General features: G+C 44.8%; 1 protein-coding gene and 2 long non-coding RNA genes across 4 annotated transcripts; 1 reads left to right on the top strand and 2 right to left on the bottom strand.

Annotated features, from left to right (window-relative positions):
• The first annotated feature begins 473 nt into the window (after window positions 1-473).
• SCNN1D (sodium channel epithelial 1 subunit delta) lies at window positions 474-16,864 on the top strand. 2 transcript variants are annotated; one of them, XM_035344631.1, is made up of 14 exons: window positions 474-1,179; window positions 4,335-4,464; window positions 7,643-7,977; window positions 8,826-9,078; window positions 10,503-10,696; window positions 11,819-11,922; window positions 12,326-12,489; window positions 12,812-12,910; window positions 13,486-13,603; window positions 13,765-13,843; window positions 14,174-14,231; window positions 14,987-15,042; window positions 15,347-15,422; window positions 15,675-16,864. In XM_035344631.1, exons 3-14 carry the CDS (start codon window positions 7,658-7,660, stop codon window positions 15,993-15,995), a joined length of 1,842 nt encoding a protein of 613 aa, XP_035200522.1. In that variant the 5' UTR covers window positions 474-1,179; window positions 4,335-4,464; window positions 7,643-7,657; the 3' UTR covers window positions 15,996-16,864. The 2 variants fall into 2 exon arrangements, with proteins under 2 accessions (XP_035200522.1, XP_035200520.1); XM_035344629.1 differs by lacking the exon at window positions 4,335-4,464.
• On the bottom strand, window positions 1,963-6,714 carry LOC118177175. The gene is made up of 2 exons (XR_004755703.1): window positions 6,631-6,714; window positions 1,963-2,845 (listed from the first exon to the last, which is right to left on the bottom strand). It is a non-coding gene; the product is annotated as an uncharacterized LOC118177175 (long non-coding RNA).
• Window positions 16,865-19,192: 2,328 nt separating the features above from the next.
• Window positions 19,193-22,538, bottom strand: LOC118177174. The gene is made up of 2 exons (XR_004755702.1): window positions 22,142-22,538; window positions 19,193-22,105 (listed from the first exon to the last, which is right to left on the bottom strand). It is a non-coding gene; the product is annotated as an uncharacterized LOC118177174 (long non-coding RNA).
• Between the last annotated feature and the right edge of the window lie 2,064 nt (window positions 22,539-24,602).

The following is a 24,602-nucleotide window of genomic DNA, read 5'->3' as shown; positions in this document are numbered from 1 at the left end:
GACGTCTTACTCAGAAAGGTGAGTGAGTGGAAATGAATGCTTGGTCATACTGGGAGCGAGCAGGATTTTGCTACTGAAGCTGCATTTTTGACTGTAAGCGCCTCTGGTGGAGGCTTAATGAAAAGCAGGGTTTATGTGGGGCCTTTTCATTACGAGGGGTGTAATTAGGGAACGTTTAAATGGCTGGTGACTAGCAGAACACGCATGTGCTCGCTGCTCTGACTTCTGGGTTTTGTAGGGATGTTCCAGCTAGCTTTAGCCTTGCTAACTCAGGCACTGCTGGTGACAAAACCGGAGCACCAGGGAGCTGAGCACAGGTTAAGGAGCACTCACCTACTGCCTTGAGCAGGTTTGGCAGCCTCTGCAGCACTTGACACTGCCGTGGCTGGATGCAAACCAGTGCAGAAGGGAAGCTGAGGTACGCCAATGCTATTCTGTTCCTGCAGGCAGAACTCAGTGTGGTTTCAAGATATAGATCCCCTCAGCCACTGCTTAAAGCATCGCGCAGGTAAAACAATGAACGTTGGGGTTCTCTGAAGAGATTTTGGTGAACAGAGAGCTTCAATTGAAATATCTGGAGGTGAGGAAAGCATCTGAAAAACAGGGTCAGTATGGGAACATTCAGGGCAGGATCAGGAGACATTAAGCAATATTCAAAAGCTCTCCAGGGCAGGGACTGCCATTGTTCTGCCTCTTGCGTAGGGCTGGACAAGCTGTCAGCACTCCCATATCTCTGAGCACTGCTCCTTTATCCAGGAGGGCAGCACAGAACAATTCTGTGTCTAGAAAAGAAGACAACATGTTTCTGACTAGGAAGAGCCAGGAGCAAAGGCAGGAGGCAGAGCCCAGTGCATGCCAGCTCAAGCCCATACACGGCGCAGCCAACCAAGAAGACAAGGAGGAAATGCTGGGAGTTTCCTTCTGCTAGAGTTGCCCACAGGAGTTTGTCCGCCTATGAGTGGGAGGAGGAATAGACTGGCTCATCCAGTGGCCATGAAGAAAGCCTTCTGAGGGAGTTTCCACAAAACAGGAGGAGGCAAGTCACAGTATTCCCAGAGTGGGGAAAGCTGGGTTGGTATGCCGTGTCCTCTGCAATGAGGGAAAATGTGGGAAGATGGCTTGAGAGAGTACCTGGAGCAGTCCAGGATATCAAACACTACCCATGCAGGAACAAGTGACGTGAGTAAAGCCTGATTCTCTAAAAAAAAATCAAGATGAACTTTAGACTTACAAAGCCTGCTGGAGGCAGGAGGGTGCGGGATCCACTCCGTCACCCTCCTGCTCCTGGAGGACGCGGGTGCCAGGGGCTGCTTCTTTCAGCTTAGGCTGAAGATTTGGGCAGGGAAAGCAGTGGGAACCTCTGCAAGACAGGTGAGCTCAGGAATAAGAACAGAAAGTAATGAAACACTTAAGTGTGAGAGAGCACAATAACATGAAACAAGTGCAACAAGGGAGAAAGCTAATAACTGAAGGACAGTTTGTGCAGTTAGTGGACAGCAAATTACAGTGAAGTTCACAGCATGGTGTGGCAGTAAGGAGAGCTGCTAGGAGCGGGGGGGTTGGATGCATCATTTTGGTCTGTGATTTGTTTATAACTTCTCAGCACAAGCAGCTTTCAGCCAACTGGGGACATCTCCGTGACCAAGCTGTTGGAGCGTCCTCTGGTTCCTATGGGAGGACAGCTCCAGGTTGGCTTCTCTGAGCTGCAGAGTCACAGGGATGTACCTTGGGGGGCCAGGGGATGTCATGTCCACGATTAAGGAAAACATTCATACCCATGTGCTCAGACCTCATTGGAGCTCCCTGCTCTTACAAGTCCAGACGCTGTGGCACTTCTTGTTTCAGACATTTAAAGTGAGGGTGGACAATGCTATTTGAGCTCTGGATGGCCAGTCTGACACAGCAGGAGGGACTCAAGCTAGAGGGACTCATCACTACACTTCTCTGTCTAATCTGTGGGACTTTATTATTATTTTACAACTCCTGCCTGTAACAGCAAGTCTAGTAAGGGGCAGCGCCCCAAAAATGCTGTGCATGCTGGCTGCTAGCTGCACTGTTCATCTGCTTGTATCTAACAAGGACAATGAGGGGTTTACTCTATAGAGAACAAAAAATCCAGAACCCGCTGTCAGGAAATATTCAAAAATAATAATAAAAAAATATCGTCCAAGTGTAGATTTCCTTAAGTGCCTAAGTCCATTCCAGAAAGAACATCAGTTCACTGAATATCTATCTCCCCAGCCCATGTGAAATAGCTGCAGTCTCCTCTCTCTGCCTGCAGGACATTCTTTGTACTCTTGTGTTACTCGGAGCAGGTGCTGATACGGAGATAGGCACGTATTCAAGGGCTCCTTCAGTGCAGTCTCATTTTCATTCCTGTTTCAGCAATCTAAGAGATGGGTGCAGAAACAAGGGTTGGGAGCATGGAGCTGGGCAGTTGCTTTAACACCTTGAACAAAGCCCAGCCTGGCAGGGGGCCACACAACATGTGTGCTCCTTCCCTCTTACAGCATACAAGCACTAACATTTTCTGTCCCACTGGAAGTAATTACAGCATGGTCTTTTTCTGCAGCACTAAAGGACTATGTCACAAGTGCTATTTACAGCCTCTATTTCTGGATTTTGGATAGAAACACCAACTTTGAACCAGCACAAGAGTTTTCTTCCCTTCTCCCCACAGTTCAGGACGTGGGATGACAAATGAGCGAGGGCAATCAGAAAGGGCCTCTTGCTCGAGGGACAGCCGTGTCTGCACATCCAGTTCTTCATTTCCTGCAGGAAAATCTCATGGCTGGCTCAGAAGGTACTGTTCCGATGTGCGGCCAGACAATCCCTACACCAAGGCCTGCAGCCATAATGAAGCAACAGAATTTGCCCTGTGTGTTCATTGTGCAATAATTTCATTGTCAAGGATTTATTGTTGCCTTTTGCTATTACACAATATAAAATGAAGAGAGAAAGAAGGGTGGGGGACGAATAAATGAAGATGACAGAAGTAGGTTTTCAGTGTTGAGAGATTTTTAAACGAGAATTTAACGGCTTCATCAATCAGTGACAAGCTGTTGATTTAAGAGCCAAGTGGATTTTTTTTTAATTTCAAGTTTGCTTTTTACACCCTAAAATACTGGCTTTTTCAAAATTTAAAATGTTTTCCAAATGGTTTTGTGAAATTTCCTTTTAGTACCAAAGAGGGTAGAAACATTAATAGCAGATGTTGAATTCTTTTAGAACATTCTCATAACATTGAGATGAATGTTCTTAATGTTTCGTTTTTCTAAAATAGAACCCAGCATAAAACAATTGTAAAAACGTAAAGGGACCATAAAAGGATTTAAATTAATCAAAATCAGAAGAGTATTTTCTCAGTTTTTCCTGACGCTTGTCTCCCTTTTTGAATTCAATTTCACAAGAAATTTCAATTATCTTTTATTTTGCAGCTAAAAGTATTTCACAATTTCCAGTGTAACAGAAAACCCATTTACTAGGTGACTTTGAAAGGCAGGCAGAAGCTCCACAGGTCAGATTTGGAGCTCTAAACATTAGCCATATCCAGAGAATTTGAAATTTTATAACAAGCTCCTTGCAAAACCAATGCAGAGCCATCTTCCAGCTGGGCAGATGTCAGTATTAATTATGCAAGTAAATCAAGGGTGTTTTTTTTTTTTAAAAAAAAAAAAAAGTTTTAGAATACCAAATAATTTTGCTAAAGACTTTTACGAGTCTTAACTAAGCCCTATTACAAAAGCAGGGTGTCCTGTTTTAAATCAATTATCATGGCTGATAGCTCAGATTGAGTCCATTCAGGTCCCACCATCCGAAGAGCTGAGTTTTTAACAGATATGGGAAAACCCACTACAGGTGAGCAATAGTTTTGGAGAAGCAGGAAGAAATCCAGTGCCACGTGTGCCTTACACAGACCAAGTAGCTGATCATTTCAGATTACACCTAGGTATGTAATTCCTGAAGCACACATATAGAAACCCTAATGGCTTCAATTACTAGTGATCATGCAAGCCTCCGGAAACCATGGAAAGAAGGCAGAAAGCTAATTCCTTGATAGGGAAGCTCAAATCAGGAAGAACCTTCCAGCTACCAAGACTACTTCACTAGATATTTATAGAAATTATGGATAAAAAACTGTTCTGGCCATTGAAAAACAGGAACACCCCCTTCCCCCCCAGTCATACCAACCTTAACTCAAGTGTAACCTTAATGTTAACTTGTTTGTCCAGTTCATTCACTTCCTATTATTCCCTGGATCATGCTTTGAATAATTCCCATGATTTGTTTTTTAAGACCTGCCCCTTTTGATGTCATCAATTTGATCCATATAGGCTGGACAGCTCCAGCATATCTTCAGTTAGAAAAGGCAGTCAAAGCTTGGGACTGAGACTTGTCTTCTGTCCAGGAAAAAGCTGAAGGCCGAGCTTAGTGCCTACTCTAAAACATAGAGTTCCTGCCAAGGTACAGTAGAGATGTTTTTGAAATTTGGACTTAGTTGTTTTACTGTATATTTCTGTATAGATGTACGATTTATTTGTAGATGCAGATATATACAAGGTTAAATGCTTGACTACATGGTGTGTGTGTGTAGGTGTTTAATGTGCTGAGCATTACGTTGCTGTGATAACAGATGAACATATACCTGTCTGCCATTGCTTTCTCACTTCCGCAGGCTCTATAACCTGCAGCCTCTCTCCAGGCACTTACCACAGACAAGGCAGGCAACCGTTCACTGTTTTGTTAAGCCCTTGACTGCAATTGCTATGGTAAATGAATTAGTGGTAGGTTGGCATGGGAAAGCGGTGGAGCGAGGACGTTCTGTTGCCTGTACACGTGCATTTTGAAAGATTCCTTCTGTTATTTTGCATTGACATATGCTTTTTCATTTTCACTGTTTTAAGAATGTTTTCAAATGGTATGAACTAGCTAGCTGTAGCCTCAAGAGCTAAATCAGAATTTCTAGGAACTGGACTGCCCCTGAAAGCCATGGTTTGAAAGCTTACATGTATTATTTTTTTTCCTATATTCCAAATTATACATAGAAAAAGTATTTGACAGATTTATCATTCATTTTTGGTAAATATTACCTTTTAGTCTTTTTCTCATTAGAGCATGGCTGGCTGTTGTAAGATTATTACAGTAACAAATTTCCTTTTTCCATTTTAGTCTCACAGTTTTCACTTCCACCTTAAACCACTGTAAGTATTTAAGGGCTAATCCAATGTATTTCTTAAAGTACACGTAGACTTGTTTTCATTTAGTTTTGTCCAAATAAAACAAGAGAAAAGATTGAATAAGATAAATGTTGATTGCATAATTTAGCCTAAAAATTTAACAAAAAAAAATGTGTAGCCATTAGTGGTGGCGAGACTACCATGGCTTCATTTCTAGTTTGCCACAGATAATCCTTTTGACCAAAGAAGCACTCAGACAGAAGCCTTCAGCTGTAAGGCTGGCTGATAAAGTTTGTAGCCAGTGGCTCAAAACTATGGCTATGGGTAGTCTATGTGGGAATAGCAGATCAACCATATCAGCACAATGCAAAAAAAAAAAAAAAAAAAGCCAAACACAACAGTAATTCCTTGTAGTAAAAGTGGAATTTCTCATCCCCCACTTCGGTTCTTCATCACACATTCTTTTAACTGTTCAGGCCTTATATGTATTAATGTCACTTTGCTTGAGCTTTCTGTATTTGTTCAAAAGTGAATATTTTAAGAAAATTGAAAAATAAATTGTCATGTTTAATTTTAACACATACAGCAGATGCATAAGCCCTCGATTGAGTTTTGTGTTATTACTGTTAAATAACTCAGAAAATACAAACATGGATCTGTCATGCTCTTTGGGGAAAATAACTGGTAATAAGCTGGTTTTCCTTGTCAGATAATATACTTGTGTGCTATTTGTCATAAAGCTGATCTAATGTACAGCTTTCTGAAGTGCAAGTCAGTATTACATGATTATTCCTAATCTTTCTGACATGAAAAATACACTGAAGGGACTTTCTTAACAGCTTGTATCTCCTTAAGATTGTATTTCATTTGAAGCATCCTAGTCCGAGAACCTCTGAGATAAAACCACGTTTCACCACGGATAGGTCTAGATGAGGATGAAGGCACTGAAGGTCAGGGCAACAGCATTTATCAGCAGATCTGGGGTACCCTCACTGGCTCCTCAGGCTGAGACAACCCCAAACACTTTGGACCCTTCACTGAGACCTTGGGTCTTGAGCGTTTGTTTCATTATTGCAGAGCCCACTTTGAACAATGCTTTAGTTATTTGTGTGCTCATTTCTTGACTTCAGACTGTTAGTGTACTTAACAGATTGTTATTTGGAGTTAAGGTTGGAGCAAAGTGTTGCAATCAGCAAAAACTTTTCTTAATAACGTAATAGGCAGGGTGATTCATAGAGTGCTGTCATGTTGGAAACTCATATATTACAGGACTTGATGTCATGTTCACTAAGTGGAAGTATGTCAACATAAATCCTATGTCCAAGCCAGTACTGAAACCTGGGAAGATTCCATCAGTCCATGCTGACTAAAGCACATGAGCATAAATAACATTCACTTTCATCAGCAGAAATTCTGAGATAATCTAGCATAGCATAACAGACATTTTACTTACCATGACAAAGCAGATGGGGATTTTGATTTCCAGTTATGCCACTCCTGGATGATGTTCAATTTCTGTTCTTCATTTTCACATCTGTAAAACAGAGATAAGGATAAGACCCCCTTTATAAAGAGATTTGTAGATTCTTGGAAGAAAGTATTTATGTAAGAGATAAGTGGCAAAATTTCTAATAGCAATAATTAATGTTACTGTGGTCTTCAGAAAAAAACCAAGAGCATTTAATTTTAAGTAGGAGCTGCAATGCTCTATCCACATCCCAATTTGGTTAATTCCCTCTGTGGTTTCAGCTGAGGAGTTTCCCTCCACTTCCTTTCCTGAATATCTGATTGTGCTCATCCAAACTATGAAATACATACTATATTTCATCTTGGAAGCGGCTGTATTTCAGGAGTGACAGACATTAATCCCATTCAATTCCACTGTTAGACCATGCTAGACCATGCAATAGTTCAGAACAGACCCTAATTTCTCCCTTCCACACACTTGAAAGTTGGATTTATCCTTTGATTCCCTGACATAAGGATGAAGCCATACTGCTCATTCTTAGACTATTTCAAGCTTCCCAGCCCAGCATGTTTCACCAGCAATTTACTCATATTAATGAATTAGTTGCACGTCTATTAATAAATGGTGATACAGTTTCAGAATTAAGTGTTGGTCCTCAGTATTCTTAGAAAGAAGCAAGCTACACACACCTTTGGCTGAAGACTTCTCAGCAGCTTGGGTATTACTCACATTAACTTTGCATATCCACACTAACAGAGATGTCATATTGCGCGTGATAAAATCACTTGAAGGCACTTAGGCAGCAGCATGCAGAACATTTGATTTTTGCTACTCCCTGGTGTTCAAACTCTGTGAAGAGGGATAAATGCCAGCTCATAGCTATTTTCAGCTTTTCCTAATAACAAACTCATTCACACCCTGTTTGAACAGGTCCACAGATCAACAGTGGTCTTTCTTGCAAGCTATTAAGGTATTTTCTTTCCTTCTTATTGAACAGAAACAGACTTAAAGGATGGAGCAGGAAGCGGCGAGGGAGGAGGAAGAGAGAAAAGAAGGCCTGATCGAATTCTATGATTCCTTCAAGGACATGTTTGAGTTCTTCTGCAAGAACACCACAATCCATGGCACCATTCGCCTTGTTTGCTCGGGCAGCAACAAGATGAAGACAGCTTTTTGGACTCTGCTTTTACTCGCCAGCTTCAGCATGCTGTACTGGCAATTTGCACTTATGTTTAGCCAGTACTGGGCCTACCCGGTCGTCTTGACCATGTCCATGCATTCAGAGCCCAAGATGTTTCCAGCAATCACTATCTGCAATCTGGACCCATACAGGTAACATGTTTTTTCCCCTTAGCTATAACCCTGTCTTTAGCTACAAGGGTCTAGAAGGTGACTGACTGAAGCCTGGAGGAGCTTTGCTGCCAATCCACGCAGGGTGGGCAGTAGGAAGGCCCCATGAGATGCAGAGGGATTTATTTCCAAACTGGTTTTCAGACCAGATCTTGTCTGGAATTGGGCAACAGTAGGTAGCAGTTTATCTGATGCACTGATACAGGATCAGGAGAACTCTGCCTTGACACCTGGTTAGAGTGCTAACCGATTTCATGCTCTGATAAAAATAGTGCTTCCCCAAAATACATAGTTACTGCATGTATGTATTCATAGCTAAATCACAGATCACTGGAGCGATGCACACTAATGCTGACTCTGCTTTTTTTGTTGTTGTTGTTCAGACAAAGGACTTTAAGGAAACAATAAACCTTCCATGGAAGCCTTTACGAGTATGTTTGTCAAACAAGGCTCATACGATAGTGGCAACTTATCAAGAGGTTTTAAATTACATAGTGAAAGAAATTGTGTAATTTCTTCAGAAACAATTAAGTAACTGGCTGACAGGAGGGCCTGTTTGTGCAGCTGATGTTGCACGACAGCAAACTTTGAGGTTTTCAATGGAGGACCCAGCAACTGGAAATGCAACTGCTGGAGTTCCTAATAAATTAACTTAATGACATCAGCATGCCAAGCACAGCAGCACAATCGCTACCGTTTCTCAGGTAGACGTCAAGGTCTGCAGAGACCAGGCAAACAACCTTTTATAGTTACGATGAGGTATATAAAGTGCTTTCGTCTCAGAGAAGTATAGATACTCACACATAGCAAAATATTTCTGGTCCTCACAGATTTGAACTGGTTAGTGAACACTTGGTTCAGTTGGATCGCATGGCAGAGGAATCTATTGCTTTTCTATACGGCGTCAACACAACAGCCAGCTTGTTCCACATGAACGAGAAGAACATCCACGTGAGAGACTTGTCAAGCACAGGCAACCTCAGCAGATCCAGCTTCAAATTGAGCCAAAACTTCTCACTACTGAGAACATCTGAGTTCAACAATAAGACAGGAAAGAGGCAGTCCCATGTGGCCTTCAGACTGGTAAGTGTGCGTCGTCTTAAAGATATGAACCTGCTCCTAGACAGGGCAGATTTAGAGGAAACCCAAGACCAGCAGGGCAGGGGCATCTGTTATAGGGCCCCATTGCACCTTACCTGAGCAAGGAGAGCACAAAGATTATGGCCAGCTTCAAACAAAAGTCCAGCTCTTGGCTGAGGCAGGTTCAAGATCTGGAGGCTTGTCCAAAGGTCAGGGTCGACAAGGCCCATGGTGAGGCCGGGACATAGCTATCTTCTCACTGGAGACCAGCAGTCCTACAGCATCCCCCAAAGAGGGCCTGAGGCCCCAGGCTGAGCTTAAATGGGCTCTTGGCCCCAGGTTGTAGGTGCCAGGTGAGGCTGTTCAGGGCTGTTAAGGTCTATAGGGACACTCAGGGCCCTGACAGAGATCTCACCAGGTTCAACAAGTCAGTGACATTCAACAAGTCAGTGAGAAATTAGGTAGTTTCAGTACTGCATAATGACAGCTTGGAGGATATCTGAGGAGTCCACCCCTGCATTGCCGTTTTGTGCTGATTGCCATAATTCTTGTCAAGTGAAGCAATAAAAACTTCAGTGGCCTTACACAACTCACCCACCTGTAAAGACCCTCTGGCAGTAATGAATTTGGTAGAGAAAGGTAGCAATAGGCAGTGGGAATCATTGTACCCCTTTCTAAAATTATACAAAACATCTATGCTTAGCAGGTGAGCCCAGAAATAGCAGAGAATGAAGAGCCCATCTAAAACAACAAGAATTTCCTCAGTGTCTAAATTCTGTGGTCCTGGGGTACTAGCATTGTCACAGATAAGACAAGAGATGACAAAAAATAATAATCAAGATGACGAATACCACAAATGGGTAGTTGTTACTTTGGAGAATAATGTGAATGTTTCAACTCCTTCATCTCATGAACAGAATTAGCATAGACCTAAGAGCAACAGCGCTGAGAGAGAAATTGATGTGGCTTGAAAGGCCAGCAATTTTTTCCTGATGATTATCGCCCTGCCCTCTCCCGAGGTCCTTCACCAAGCACACTTTCACCAGAACCTGTGGGTGTTCACCTGTCTAACGCCTGAGTAAGAACAAAGAAAGCATCTCAGGACTTGGTCCATGATTCATGGGTTGTAGAGAATTCCTACCACCCCTCTCCTTCTTTCTTCCAACGTAATTGAGTTTGCTTCTCTGCTCTCATCTCCTGTTTCCTTTCCCCACTGATACCACTGAGATGAAGGAGCACACATAATCTAGTCTCAGGGAGAAAAGGTGCTTATCACATAGCTAAAATGCTCAGACACTTAATTTTCTGGAAAAGTAGAGGTTTCCCATGTCGATGTATGTGGTATTTCCTTTGCCCCCTCATCTCTGTCATCCTCAAGCTGTCATGGCCTGGTTATGCTGAATGGTTCCTCTCTTCTTTTCTCCCAGTGCAATGCCACAGGTGGGAACTGCTTTTACAAGACCTACTCATCTGGGATGGATGCAATTCTTGAATGGTACAGGTTTCACTACATGAATATCATGTCCCAACTGCCAGTTATAATCAATATCTCTGATCATGAGGAGCAAATAGAAGATATGGTCTACTCCTGCCAGTATGATGGGGAGCCCTGCAGGCCCAGGTATGTTGCTTCCTGAGGTGCTGACTGGGATTTCAGCAAAACTCAAGGACTTGAAACTGAGCCTGTAGGGTGAGGCATTGCATCTCGTGGCAAACTGCCAGACTCAGCTCTTGGTGGAGACCTGACTCAAAGAAAGAGCCACCTCTCGTGATCAAAGCACATAGCTAGGAACCTAGAAACTGGCGTTGCCCCATGAGTTACCTCTATGATTGGTAGCGAGTGTATTAGGCTGTCAAAAAAGCCTAAGGGAAGTTCAACAGGAACTGAGACTTCAGTGCTGACTGTATTGGATTATAAATAATGAATGTTTGCCTGCATGGGTGGAAAGGAGCATAAAAGTGGGGCCTGTTTTTACTGAAACAATGAAAAGTGGGGAGACAAGGGGAAGAATAAGGCTCTCACTGCTCTTACCACAATGATTGCTCTTAACCTTTATGCTAGGAGGACTCGGGTAATGCCAGCAGGGTCAGATGGTCTTTCTGCACCCTTTTGTGCCTTGAGACAAAGAAGTGGGCCTGCTGCCCAGCACAAAAGCAAAGCTGTAGTTTCTAATTCATTCATGCCTATGGTTGATTTGGCCAGAGAAGTTCATCATGACCTTAAGTGCTATCAGTTTTAAGTATACAAGGAGAGAGAAGCTCTTAGTGATTGGATGCCCCATGCCCGGAGGTGTTTAAGGCCAGGTTGGATGGGGCTTTGAGCAACCTGGTCTAGTGGGAGGTGTCCCTGCCCATGGCAGGGGGGGTTGAATTAGGCAATCTTTAAGGTCCCTTCCCACCTAAACCATTCTATGATTCTATGATCAGAACACAGAATTGGTCTCATGCTCCAGCCTGCCTGTTTTTTTGGGATAGGCAGGGAACAACTGAATCAATCTAGTTGGTAGAAAGAAAAGTAAGTCAGAACTCTGAATTTGACTCCTGTATTTGCCACTCTGTCAGTGACCTGCAAGCAGTGAATCTCTGAGCAGCTAATTTTTTCCTTGTTTCTGGTGAACTAGCAACTCTTTCCCATAGGCACCCCGTACATGCACACCCCCCATGCACAAAACACATGCTTTGTAGAAGTAAAGGTGTTGTTACACTTGTAATTAAAACCTATCAAAATCTCTCTTGGTTTCAGTGACTATGTTCACTTTCACCACCCAGTCTTTGGAAGCTGCTATACTTTTAACAGCAAGGGAACAGACTCCTTCTGGACAGCAACAAAACCAGGAATTCCTTATGGTATGTTATCTGACAAAGGGTGGGAAGAAGAGGTAAAGTGAATGTAATTTGGCTATGGATTAAATATCTGTCTTCTATAAATGTCTCCCTTCTAGGCTGGTAGCACGAATTATGTGCTGTATTTTCTTGCTTCACTAGCCACATATATATGATGGCCATATCAGCTAGTTACATAACTATAGCAAGCAGAATACTGTTCCAGGTTTCAGGCAGAACATTATTGCAGTTTTGGAGTAGGCTGGTGGAATAGCTACCTGACCATTCACCAGGTCTCTAAGGAAAACCAGTGCCCCTTCTGTGAGCTAAGAGCAATTTCATCAGTGCTGAGAATTCATGACATGCTGACGTTCCTATTTCAATCCCAAATAAGTTGTTAAAAGTTTCCCTTTTCTCTGGCTTACAGGACTTTCCCTTATCCTGAGAGCAGAGCAGAAGGATCACATCCCACTCCTGTCTACAGTAGCAGGTGTGAAAGTGATGATACACAACCACAATCAGACACCATTCCTTGAGCACGAAGGCTTTGACATCAGACCAGGCATTGCAACCACAATAGGCATTCAGCAGGTTAGTTGCTTGCTCAAGAGCATTATTTCTTTACCTTCTGATGGCAGAAGGTTGTGAGGAGCAGAACTCTGACTGACTCACGCAATGGGCTTGTGGGGCTCTCGTGTTCACTTCTCGACTCTGCATGCAAGCCCATTTTCTCTCTTCACTGTGCTCAGGTTCCCATAGGTAAAACAGAATTCCAACTGTACAAGTGACCTTTTGGTCCTCAGTACATTGGGGTCTGATATATAGCTGGTGCTCCATACAGTTAAGTTTAGATGGTAATGGCGAGGGCCAATTAAAGCTTCTAATCACTCAGGCTTCTTTTCTGTATCCACAGGATAAGGTGAATCGCCTGGGTGGCAATTATGGGAAATGCACGACTGATGGCAGTGATGTGAATGTTAAACTCCTGTACAACAACTCCTACACCCTGCAGGTATTGTCAGAGTAGCTGGCTGAGGCCCCAGCTTATTTAGAGTGGATAAACAGCAAAAAATCCATACCTTACTCTCCAGAGAGCTTTTACAAATCAGTAGGACCACTGCTGGAGATAATAGTGATTTATGCCATCCAAAAGTAGCTCACAAAAATACTGTTAGAACTGGGAAAGAGTTTCACTGAGCAGGGGATACTGGGGATCTCCCCTCTTTGTGGCACAAGGGAGATGAGGCAGTGAGCCAGCCAAAGCTGTTCTGGTAGGACATTCTTCTGCCATCAGGTTTTTGGTTTTGTAAGTAGTTGCTCCTGGCTCTGGATGGTTGGGCTGTTTAACTGAGATGTTACCGGACATAATCAGAAAGTGATTGTCTCACTGAGTTCAATGATGTTCTCAGAAGGAAAGTCGTGGAGTGAAAAGTGAAGACCTTTTACCTCGACTTGCTCTAGTAATGGCTGGCATCTTTTTGCAGTCTTGAAATCCATACATCTCCTAGCATCTGCACACAATGGTCTGGAGGTTTGGGCACTTGGGAATTTCTGTCTTATCCAATCTTTTATGTCTTTTTTTTCCAGGCTTGTCTGCAGTCCTGCTTTCAGCACATAATGGTTCGAAAATGTGGCTGTGGCTATTACTACTACCCACTGCCTCCCGGTGCTGAGTACTGTAACTACAACAAGCAACCTGCATGGGGTAAGAGCCAAACATTTCTGTCCTGTCCTTGCCAGCAGGGAACGCCTCCCTGGCACAGTCACAGGTTACATGGCTCCCTAGATTGCTGCCCTTCTACTTTGTAGATGCCTTCTGTTTCCTGAGGAAGTGTCTGAGTGTGTTTCTCTCATTTTTTCCACCAGGTCACTGCTTTTACCAGCTTTACAACAGACTCAGAAATCATCACCTGAATTGTTTTGACCAGTGCCCCAAGCCTTGCCGGTAGGTCACAAGAGCAGAGCACAATAAGTGCCAGCATTCAAAATAGAAAGAGATAATTTTAAAGCAAAATATCAAATACCTTGGTTTTGACCACATCAAAGAGGAGTTCCAGGATTTTCAAACTGCTCTAGTTTTTTTTTTCCCAATCCAAGCAGTTCTCAGCCAACCTCTGGTTTTATTTTCTAATCTGAGTTAAAATAAAAAAAATCCAAGGTTCTCAAGAGCAGCCCCTAGCAGTTCTGCTTTGGGCAAGTAGCTGGCTTGTTGAACTCCTTCTCTTTTAAATGCCAAGAGTCATAGTGATTATAATCTCAATTTTTATCTTAACAGGGAATCACTGTTCAAGGTGTCTGCTGGGACAGCTAAATGGCCATCAGCAAAGTCTCAGGTAATCCATACTGACAATGGCTAAGTTTAGAGGTGAAGCTGTATCTAGTATGTTTGTGGGAACATTAAGGATGAAAACAATGGAAGAGGCAAATAAAGCAAACTGGTCCAAAACCTGAGCACAGTGTAATGCCTCCGAAGTTGAGATGCCAGGCTAAAATTCTGGAGAGGCAAATTCAGCTCCAATTCTGATTTGAATTTCCTTGTGACCTGAAACAATTCAGCTCACTGCATGAGTTCCCACCTACAAAATGATGATAAGGACTTTCTGCTGCCAGTGGGTGTTGTGGTGTAATCACTCACACGTTGCTGTTTGTGAGATCCTGCAGGCTGCAATGGAAACTCTCTGAGTCAGTAGATGACCTCTTGCCATTTCTTATGCTCTAATGCTAAATGGGCATTCGGGCTGTATGACCAGGTAATTAATTCATGTGAAATAGATTGCAATTAGATGTAAATGCAACCAATACATTGTAAAAAAGGAAGTGATTTAGTGGGCTTGTCATTAGAGGCAGAGTTTAAGAATCAAAATATTATATACACCTAAAATACCAGTGTGTATCCCCTTGCTGTCTGGCAAATATAAATATCTATTACTCGACGGCTACTACCATATTACATTAACCAATTAACTACATCCTTTTAAGTCATTAACAATACCCATTTTATTGCTTATGAAATCTACCTTTACAAAATATTAAACGTAACAAAATTCAGAAGACAAGATTGTCAGTAACATACATATATCTGTTTCAGGACTGGGTCCGCCAAGCTCTAAGGCATGAGAATGGATATAACTCTACTAGCAACAGGTTAGTTACTGAGAAAAGGTATTCTTATTAAAACTGTGGATTATCTTCATCATTAGAGAACTCTGGAGGACAAGAGAAAAATGCACAGGTTCCTCCGATAAATATGCCATCTTTCCTCACAACACTGTAAGACAGTCACTTCTGTAACCTTTTTCTAACCCAATTTTCCAAGCTCATATTAAACTCATAAGTAAAGCTTGAGCAAGTGGGGAAACTTACAGTTAGCCTACTTACTAACTTAGCCCACTAACTAACTTAGTTAGGTGTGGGCACCTTGCTAACTGCTCCTTTTTTTCCAACACAGGAAGGACATTGCCAAGGTGACAATCTTCTACAAGCAGCTCTACTACCAGTCTGTGAACGAGTCTCCTTTACTCTCAGTAGGTTGCACTAGATCAGCTCAAATCATTTTTACCTCTCATTAATTACGGTGTGCTGTGTGTGGTTGGAGGGAGGTTTATCTACAGCCCCCAGGATGGGGTGGGATTTCTTCTTGAGGAATAAACTTGACAATTTCATTGTTTACACAGTCACACAAAATGACTCCCCAGATGACAAATAGCTGACAGATCTGCTGGTAACATGCAATAATTTTGTGTTTGGTAAATGTGGTCTTTTGATCCTTTCCACAGGATAATTTACTTCTGTCCAGCATGGGAAGCCAGTGGAGTCTCTGGTTTGGATCCTCAGTGTTGTCTGTAGTGGAAATGTTTGAGCTGCTCATAGATACACTGGTCTTGTCTCTCCTCTTCTGCTATCAGAGGGTCAGGTCAAGGAAGACATTAGAAGTAGCTCATACTCCATCCATCCCTAATGTGAGCTTGACTCTAGAAAACTACCGTGTTGTGCAAGAAGAAGCTAGAAAGGGGGCTGATCCTGCTCATACTCACCCCTCTGGAGTGACTATTGCCATGGACAGCAACAGTGACCTGCATCTTCACCCTCTCCAGTAAGGTGGAAATGCCAGAGAGCCACCCAGATGTGGTGCTTAATGGATTTAGATGTATGAAGGACAGCTCTTTGGAAACAGAGCTAAATCACTAAGGCTTATGTACCCAGAGGAGTGGGAGACGTGGAGCTCCCCTAACACTCAGGTGCCATCAGAAAGGCTGCAAACAGAAATGTTCTGGATCCACCATCTGTGAGCACCTGAACACCACACTGGGAGCTTAGGAATCCTCCAGCTGCTATGGGTTCATTATTAAACCATCCCTGTGTCCTGCATGCGGGCATCATGCAATGTTCTTTTGTTCTTAACGAGTATCTGGGGAGGGGAGAACTCTACTTCTCCTCTCCGTGCAGTCGTCCTGTCCTCATAAAAGCCTATTCATAGCTTCTAACTTTTAAACCCTTATGAGGAAATCAGCCTGTGGCATTAGACAGGCCCATCTGCATTTCACAAATATACTCCAGAGAAAAGTCAGCCAGCCTTCTAATGGAGAGATTTCCAGTGGAGGCTGAGGAGTGTGTGCTCCTATCAGCCAGCAGTGCCTTGAGGATGGCAGAGGATGCAGTAACAAGCATGCTCTGATCACAGCTTTGCCTTCAAGACACCTCTGTCCTTGTCCTACTGCTGTTGCATTTTGAGCACCATGCGCAGAATGCTTTTAGACTGAGCCCAGATTATTTCAATTGAGACTCACTGTCTTAGAGGAGAGGAATTAGAAGAAATGGAGTCAATGACTTTTTTCTGTCACAGAAGAAGCATCTGAATTGTTTAGAAGATTAAAACAATGCTGCATTTTTACTGCAGCCAATTTGTAAACAGAGCTGTTTTTATGTTAATATTTGACAGTAACTTATGTGTACATAAAATAACATTTATTTTTGATGATGACATTTGCACAGTAGCGTTTTAGTCTGTTATAATCTTGTTATGACTTTCTGCAGAAGATAAGAATTGACAAGAAATCAACGAGCTTTGTTTTGTAACCTTTTTTTTTTTTTTACATAATAAAGTGCTCTGAATACAGACCATGACTGGAGATTTAGTTTGATTTTTCTGCTCTGAAATGCGAAGGTCTCTTGTTGTGCCACAGTGCAGCGTCCTTTGGCCGAGGTCAGCAGGCTTGGTGCTGGCTTTCTGGAGAAGCCAGGGTGAACACAAAGGGATTTACTCATTGTCTTTGGCTTCTCTTCTGGCAGCCAGACCTCCCAGCTCCTGTTTGGGGCCAGTGCAACACCAGTTCCCCTGTCCTGGAATAAAACACCCACCCGCTGAAGGGCACTACCAGGTAATGGCAGCTCCCTGTGGCAGCTGATGCAAGGCCCAGCCCAAAGCCCCAGGGAAGGCAAAGGGTTCAGGTGTCCCAGCCGTGGCTCTGTGACCAAACCTCCCTTGATGCAGGAAAGGTTTCAGATTTACCCTGCAATTCCAGAGATAATTAGGCACCCGCATCCCATTAGTGATATCTGTGCTCGTACATTCACTGCTAGGACAATTTCTGCCACCGTTTCTGAGCTCATTTTCACCTGGAGATGAACCCCTGTAGCCTCAGGAGACAAGATAAGGGAGAGATCCAGAGATCCCAGGCATTCACCTCCAGCGGTGCGGCCGCCTGGAGGCTCTCACAGAGATCTCCCGTGCCTCTGGCTGCCAGCAGACACGGCCTGGGAGGGCAGGCCCGGGGCTGCTAGGAGCCACATAGCTCCAAGGCACGGTGTCTGTCATCAGCACAGTGATGTAGAAAGCATTTCTGCAGCCATGTTCTTGCTGCAGAATGGGACCCTCTGTGGGTGAGGGATCTCTTCCTCACACTGGTGTCCTCCCTAGCTCCTGGGTGGATGCTGTGGGACATGAGGGTGGTCTCATTCAGCGTATGGAAAGTGCAGGCCCAAAGGGCCTTGAGAATGACTCCCTTGAGGCTTCTAACATGGCTGTTACCATCAGCCAGGCTGTAGTCAGGGCCTGTTGATTTTCAGGCACAGCAATGCTCAGGAAAGGCCCGGTTTTATGCCTGCCACACACCCAACTTGGCCAGCCTGGGCCTTCTGATTCCTTCTGCCCCCCCTAAGCAAAAGAGGATTCCTGCATGCTCCCTTTCTGGGGAAGGAAAGCTCTTTTGCTCAAGTTACGAGGAGAAAATTGTCGCTGTAAAGGCTCACTAAGACTCCTCTCACCCAACACATGGCAACACTCGAGGTCTAACTCCAATTATATGAATCCTGCTACTGGGTGAAATATTAGCCCCGGATTTTTAAGACACTTAAGCATTTAATCCACAGTCAGTAAAGAAGGAGAAAGGCAGTCTTTTGTAGCTCTGGAATTCTGTAATTGCATTTCGGTCTTCAGTGTATTTATCCTTGTGAGGCTTGTATCCTCGTACAGCGTCCATTTTAGACATTAAATAGAAATGCAGTAAGAAAAAAAGGATGGCACAGGGAGAGATTAACAGGGCAAGCAGCAGGCCAAGCCCCTCTGAAACCCCGTGCTTATAATTTTGCTGCAAGACCATGCAGGTCTCCTTCCATAAATGCCTTGACTGACTGTAGTGCTCCTGGTTTCGAGGTATCCTTCCTACTTAAGTCCTTCACTGAGTTCATGAGCCTACCCTGATCCATTAATTTCTGTTTGTAGGGATCTGTTTGTTCCTCCACAGGAAAACGTGAAGTTCTTACATCGCTTCTTTATTCTGTACCTGTTTTCCACACTAAGTATGATAGAAATCATGAGGCCAGGCCACTCTTTCTTTTCTTTTTATTTTTCTGCCACAGGCACATGGGATGAGAGAAACCCAGGGGGAAGGATTGCAGTGATACAGGGCACCGAGCGGTCCATGAGCAGAAGGCTGAGATTTTTCATCTAGTGCAAAGTCTCCTTTTACAGGGCAGTCAGCAGCAGAGCTCGTAACAGCAAGCAGCGACTGACTCGGGTACTCTGAAGAAAATTAGGGGTGATGTGAGCCTGTCACCTTCCCCCCAGTCTTCTTCCTAAGCACCCTGAAATCACATTATCACAAGACAGCGTCACGAAAATCCAACAAAGAAGCAGAGCGGTTACATGGCATTCTCTTCACTGACATAAGATTCAAGCTGTGAGTTGCAGTGGAAAAGGAAAACAGGTTAAAAGAGATGGTGTTCTAGGTCCAGTTAATACGGGCAGCAAGGCAAGAAACCGTACATAAATAAATCAAGCCAGAGAAAGAGGAGGGAAAGAGTTCATCTAGATTTTTATTAACAGTGTTTCAAGAGACAATAGAAGAGAAGGGAGGAAAAAAAGGCAGACACCACAGCAACAGTTTTAAAATTGTACAAAGGTAATAACATACAGAATATCTGGTTCCATAGTTACAGTCAGTACAGGCTGTGTAGGGAAAGGGGGAATTATAAAACGTGTTACAAAGTTGTACTGAAAGCAGGCAAGTGAAGGAGGTTAATAGGTTACAGCATATTTACAGCAAGTGCCAGCCCCTGGTGCAGCAGCCCAGCCGTTCGGCGCGTATCGGAGCCATGTTAATCAACCACACATAGCAGCTTTTACTTGGCTGAAGAACTTTCTCTCCGTGCTGTTTAGATAGGAAGGTGCGGGAGCCTCGGCCAGCAAGAGGCTGGCTGGGCTGTCTCGTCCCAAAGGCTTCCAGCCCAGGCTCTGTCGCCCTGCCGTGGGAAAGGCTCACTCCCCGTCTGTGATCCAGCAGCCCCAGGTGTCACACCGAGGGCTCCCAGGATGGGGAATCCACTCTAATATTCCTGTGCTGACAGAGGGATGGGATGAATGGAAGCGACTGAGACAGGCCTACAGCTCCGCTCACAACCTGAAGGCAAGCGCCTGGCCGTGTGTCAGCGAGTGGAGCAGGACACACAAACTGAACGTGCCCCTCCATGGTGAGACAGGATGTTTGTGGAGGGATGCTCCTGCTTCAGTCAGCATCTCCAGCCATCTCAGCTCCTGCACTAGGAACACACAAGGTCCTCCTCGTGCCCTGGAAACCATCGTGGCTCCCACTCTGCCCCTCTTTCCCTCCCTGTAACTATTTGCCTGCCCTTTCCTCCCACTGACACGTGCTAGGTACGTACCCCAGTCCAAATTCCCTACAAGGCAGAGGAGCCAGGAGGCAGACTGTGATACGAATCACATTCCTATGGAAACAGCACTGTATATTTTGGAATCTCAAAAAAAAAAATAAAAAATAAAGTTCTTTCAAACTCCCACTCTCCCTTCTGCTCGGTCCCTCCTTGCCCACCTTTCTCCACACAACAGCACCAAATGCTCTCGCACGCAGGCACACTCACACCGACGTTTGCCATCAGCAAACCAAGTGTTTAATATCACATCAAATCCGTTCACTCTGTTTTGTCTTTGGTTGAAAGCAATAATGCTCGGGCAGTGAGAAGAGAGGAACAGGGTCAGGGACAGCCCAGCAGCAGAGGACAGCTGCGTTAGGGCTGCTGGACCGTCAGTTATCAGTGCATTTCTTTTGGAGGTCCTGATTTTCTCTTGCATAAATAATGGCCAGTTGTGCTGCTCTGAGATGTTACTGAGCTGTTTTATGCTGATCAGTCTCAGCTTGTCTTTAAACAAAAGGGCTTGACACCGTTTCTTCCAATTCCGTGTTTTTCTTCATGACTGCTCAAAGGAGTTTCGCAGTGCAGAGAGCATCTCAGAGACCACAATATTAAAAACACCCAAGGCACCCCTCAGTGAGGGGTGATCATTTGATGAGGGGGGGATCATTTCAACTTGCCAGCAACTTGAAGTTGTCCCATGGGAAAGCAGAGGCAGGGGCCTCTAAGACTCAAACCCAGATTACCTGTCCAGGCACTCGGTTACAGGGTTTGGGTCAACTCAAACAAAAGCTAGTACAGGTATGTAAATATTCACCCAGGTCTCAAAAACTCAAAGGATGACAGAATCTGCAGGGCTGGGGCAATGGTTTGGGTCCATTTGCGTTTGGACAATGCCTGGCATGTTGCTTTCGAGACAAAGGCAAAGCCTCTCACGGTATCTGTGGTGGCAGCCAAGTTACTGTCACAGTTACAACATACGCACGCTTCGCAAAGAAAGAATGAGAAGAGGAGTTTTGGCATTCGGTGTTTCAAACAAGATTGTACAAATACAGCTGTACTCAGAGAAAAAAAAAAAAAATGAGTGTTCAAATCTAGCTTTCCCTGTAGCCCAGTTGGCCATTTATTTTGCTGAAAACAAACTTTATGTACAACTTCCCCACTCCCCCCTCCAAAGCTCTGGGCACGCACACGCACACACCCCCATCCAATAAATCAAACACAAACCAGTGAGAAGTGCCTCCTTAGCATTTTTTTCCTGGAGAACCTTTTTTTTTTTGTTTTAGAAACTGCAGGATGTACTAAAGTGGTTGATTATATTACAAACTAGAGGCATTTCAAGCCTCGTCATCTGTATAATGAAAATAGAAGAGAAAAGGGGGGTGGGGAAAGGGGAAGAGGAGAGCTGTGGGGAAAAAAAAGGCAGGTTTTGAAAAATATTCCCTAACAATGCTACAAAAAAATCCTGACATTAAATACAGACAAACTGTATTGAATAAAAATTGCACTAGTCCTCTGGGCACATCAATAATAAATTAAATACTTAACAATTCCACTGATTAAAAAAGACAGCACAAAACCCATAACAAAAGAACATAAAACCCCCCAATACTGTATGTAGGAAAAGTGCACAAAGTTGCTTTATACATTGAATCTAAATAAAGTACCAATACATGTTAAATAAATTGTCTTGCAAGACACTGCTTTTTGCATCAGTATTTACACACGCTTTAACTTCATGTACTTCAGCAGTAAGTCTGAGCTTCACTGGACCTAACTGTACCCGGTTCTTGTTTTGTTCTCATGAGTCACTCATGCTGACCGTGAAATAAAATGACCCAAAGGGGAAGCCACATCTCCAGTCCTCCTTGGCTTACAGAAAGGATCAGGCCTATTTCTAACTTCTAAGAAGCTGGAAAACCAGCTGGGGTGCTTTAAGTTGCTGTGCATGTGAAAAATGTTGCTGGATGATGATCACGCTGAAGGTCCTTAACTTAACTGTGGTGGTGGTGAGACATCTGTTGCACTTCCAAGATCTCTGAAGTACCCTGGAAGATGCCTGGAAGATTCAGTGTGACCTTCTGGAAAAGGCCACAGCTTGAGGGGAACCACAGCAGCTCTGACAAACATCTCAACAGATGCAGTCAGCATAAAATGGGCTGGGATTATCGAAGAGAATTCATTGCAAAGGATCTGAAGTTCCTGACCTAGGCGGCAAAGCTGCTTCTTGGCTGTGTACTGGTCCCTGTCCTGTCCTGAGCACTCAAGCGCTGATCTGGATGCCACGGGGTGACCTAACCCTGAGCACGGTGCTGCCCTGCTGAAGGGCTCAGCCAGCCACCGGCTGCAGAGCAAGCAGGCTGAGCTCACAAGGAGGGTGTCCAACAAAGCAGTGACACAAGGCACCACTGCTCCGAGGGGGAGCCCCTGTAAACCTGGGGTGACTTGGACCAGGAAGGAAACCAGTGCAAAGGAAAGATGAAACTCCGGGAGAATGTGAAGTAATAACGTTCTGCAATCCTGCACAAAACCACTGATGGGCAGCAGTGCTGGCTATACCCTCACACGGCTCTCAGGAAGCAAGAGATTTAACCCTGGGTACATTAAATGCAAGCTGAGGGAGATGATGTAGCAGCACTGCAGCAACAGCACGTCCGCCTGCATTTGGCATCACCCCCAGGGGACATGCCCGAGTCAGCTCCGATCGGAGCGTGGTCCCTGCTCCCAGAGAAATCGCCCTCTGCACAAAGGATACAGACATCCCAGCGGCTTACGCCGTGCTGCTTTGTCCTGCGAGCAGCTCTGCATCACTCCTGAGGGTGTCACGGCTGATCAGAACAAGGCCCAGACCCAGCTGACACCTGGCAGAGGGCAGGTAAGGGCACATCCTACAGCCCCAACTCACAGAGGGCAGAGGGAGCATTGCCTGGTTAAGGATGAAAGCTGTAGACCAGGCATTGAGCAGCTATAAGGGAGGACACCAGTTTGCCCGGTGTGCTTCCCCTGCAGCCCACCTGCACGCTGAAATCAGTGGGTTTGCCCAAGCCAGCACCCACCTAACCCAGGCTCAGCAGCAGCGTGCTGGGTACAGAGCCTGGTCCTCGAGGCAGGATGGGTGGAATGATGGAGAAGATGCAGCGAAAGGCATTGCCGGGGGTAAAAAGGCTGATGGGGCCAAGCTCATTAATTCTTTAAAGACTGGGGGAAGGAGATCATTTATGACTTAAGGAAGAAAAAGGCCCTGGGACCGGATCCTGCACTGCCACTGAGCTGCAGCAGTTCCAACACGGTCACAGGGAATATTTCGGGCTCACAACAGACAACTGGAACTGAGCTCAGAACTTGGCACTGGGCATCCCACGGCTTCAAGAGAGAACAGGAATGAGAAAGCCACAAGAGGAAGATGAAGTTCAAGCCCCAGACTGCAGACAGAAAATGGTGATCTGCCTGCAGCAGCATGTGGGGCAGCAGTTCCCAAAGGAAGCAGGGACGCTCCCTTGAATCGAGGGGACAACCACCAGAGCCTAAGCAGAGCTTCTTTATCCTTCCACTTGCAGACACGTGTGGACTCTGGGCGCTGTAGGATCAGTCTGAGGGCACTATCTCAAGCGAGGAGCTGGGTTGTTCTGGTATCTGAGGATAGAAATAAACCTGCAAAGGTTTGACCCCCCCCAAGGGCTGCAGCAAGACACCAGCCAGTTTACAAAGAAAGGAAGTCAAAGAGTGGATGAAAAATAGGATGATCGTGTATCACTGCTGACGTAATGCAGGAGGATGGGGAACTCTGCCTGGTATTTGTGTTCCTCGTGAGATCCTGACCCCTTCAGGATCCCAGCACTATCTGTAAGGCACAATGGCCCAAACCCGGAGCCAGCAGCCGAGGTGCCCAGGCAGACTGAATACCAGCTGTGGGCTGCCACCCACGAGTCCTGAAAAATTCTGATGCCAACAGCAGTTTGAGGGCATTCTGAAGCGGCTCTTGCAGGAGCACATCTCAGCTTGGCACCCAAGTTCCCAGCCAGAGGAGGATCTGCCAGAGGTATGCGTGCTCTGTAAGCCCTCCTGAGACAGGAGCACAGGGCTGCAGAGCTACTGTAGCATGACCCCTGTAACAGCCCATAAACACCAGCAACAAAGTGCTCTGAGTAGAAACACATTCCCCCACTCCAAAGAATAATACCAGAAAAAGGAAAGAAAAAAGAAGATTCTGCTGGTCGTTGGAACTGGAAAACGCAGAAGTCCCTGGGCCAGCTGCTGAGATGCCCTACTCACATGCTTCAGCATGCGGGGTGAGCGCAGGGGGATACTCATGCAGGTAGAAGTCTCCTTCACAGAGACACTGAGTCAGAAATACAGTGACCAGGAAACAAACCAAACCAAATTGCATCGTGCAGCCAGCCAGCTTGGCAGTGGGAGTTGGACTTGGCTTTTCTTCCCTGACAGAAAAGCCCATCGCCAGCGACAAGCTTCTCCCAGCTTCAAAAAAGTTAGCATTGCTGCTTCATACCATGGGCAGACCGCATCCCGGCCCAGGAAGCAGGTGAGCTATGGCTTTG

Source organism: Oxyura jamaicensis, chromosome 21 (assembly GCF_011077185.1).
Source record: "Oxyura jamaicensis isolate SHBP4307 breed ruddy duck chromosome 21, BPBGC_Ojam_1.0, whole genome shotgun sequence".
NCBI classification, from domain to species: Eukaryota; Metazoa; Chordata; class Aves; order Anseriformes; family Anatidae; genus Oxyura; species Oxyura jamaicensis.
The sequence above is the reverse complement of the archived record's forward strand: the minus strand, read 5'-3'. Positions and strand labels throughout refer to the sequence as shown.

Coding starts and splice junctions, on each gene's coding strand:
- SCNN1D (XM_035344629.1), top strand. CDS start 7,658: ATGGAGCAGGAAGCGGCGAGGGAGGAGGAAGAGAGAAAAGAAGGCCTG. Junction 7,978..8,825: donor TGCAATCTGGACCCATACAG/GTAACATGTTTT, acceptor TGGTCCTCACAG/ATTTGAACTGGTTAGTGAAC. Junction 12,490..12,811: donor CCACAATAGGCATTCAGCAG/GTTAGTTGCTTG, acceptor CTGTATCCACAG/GATAAGGTGAATCGCCTGGG.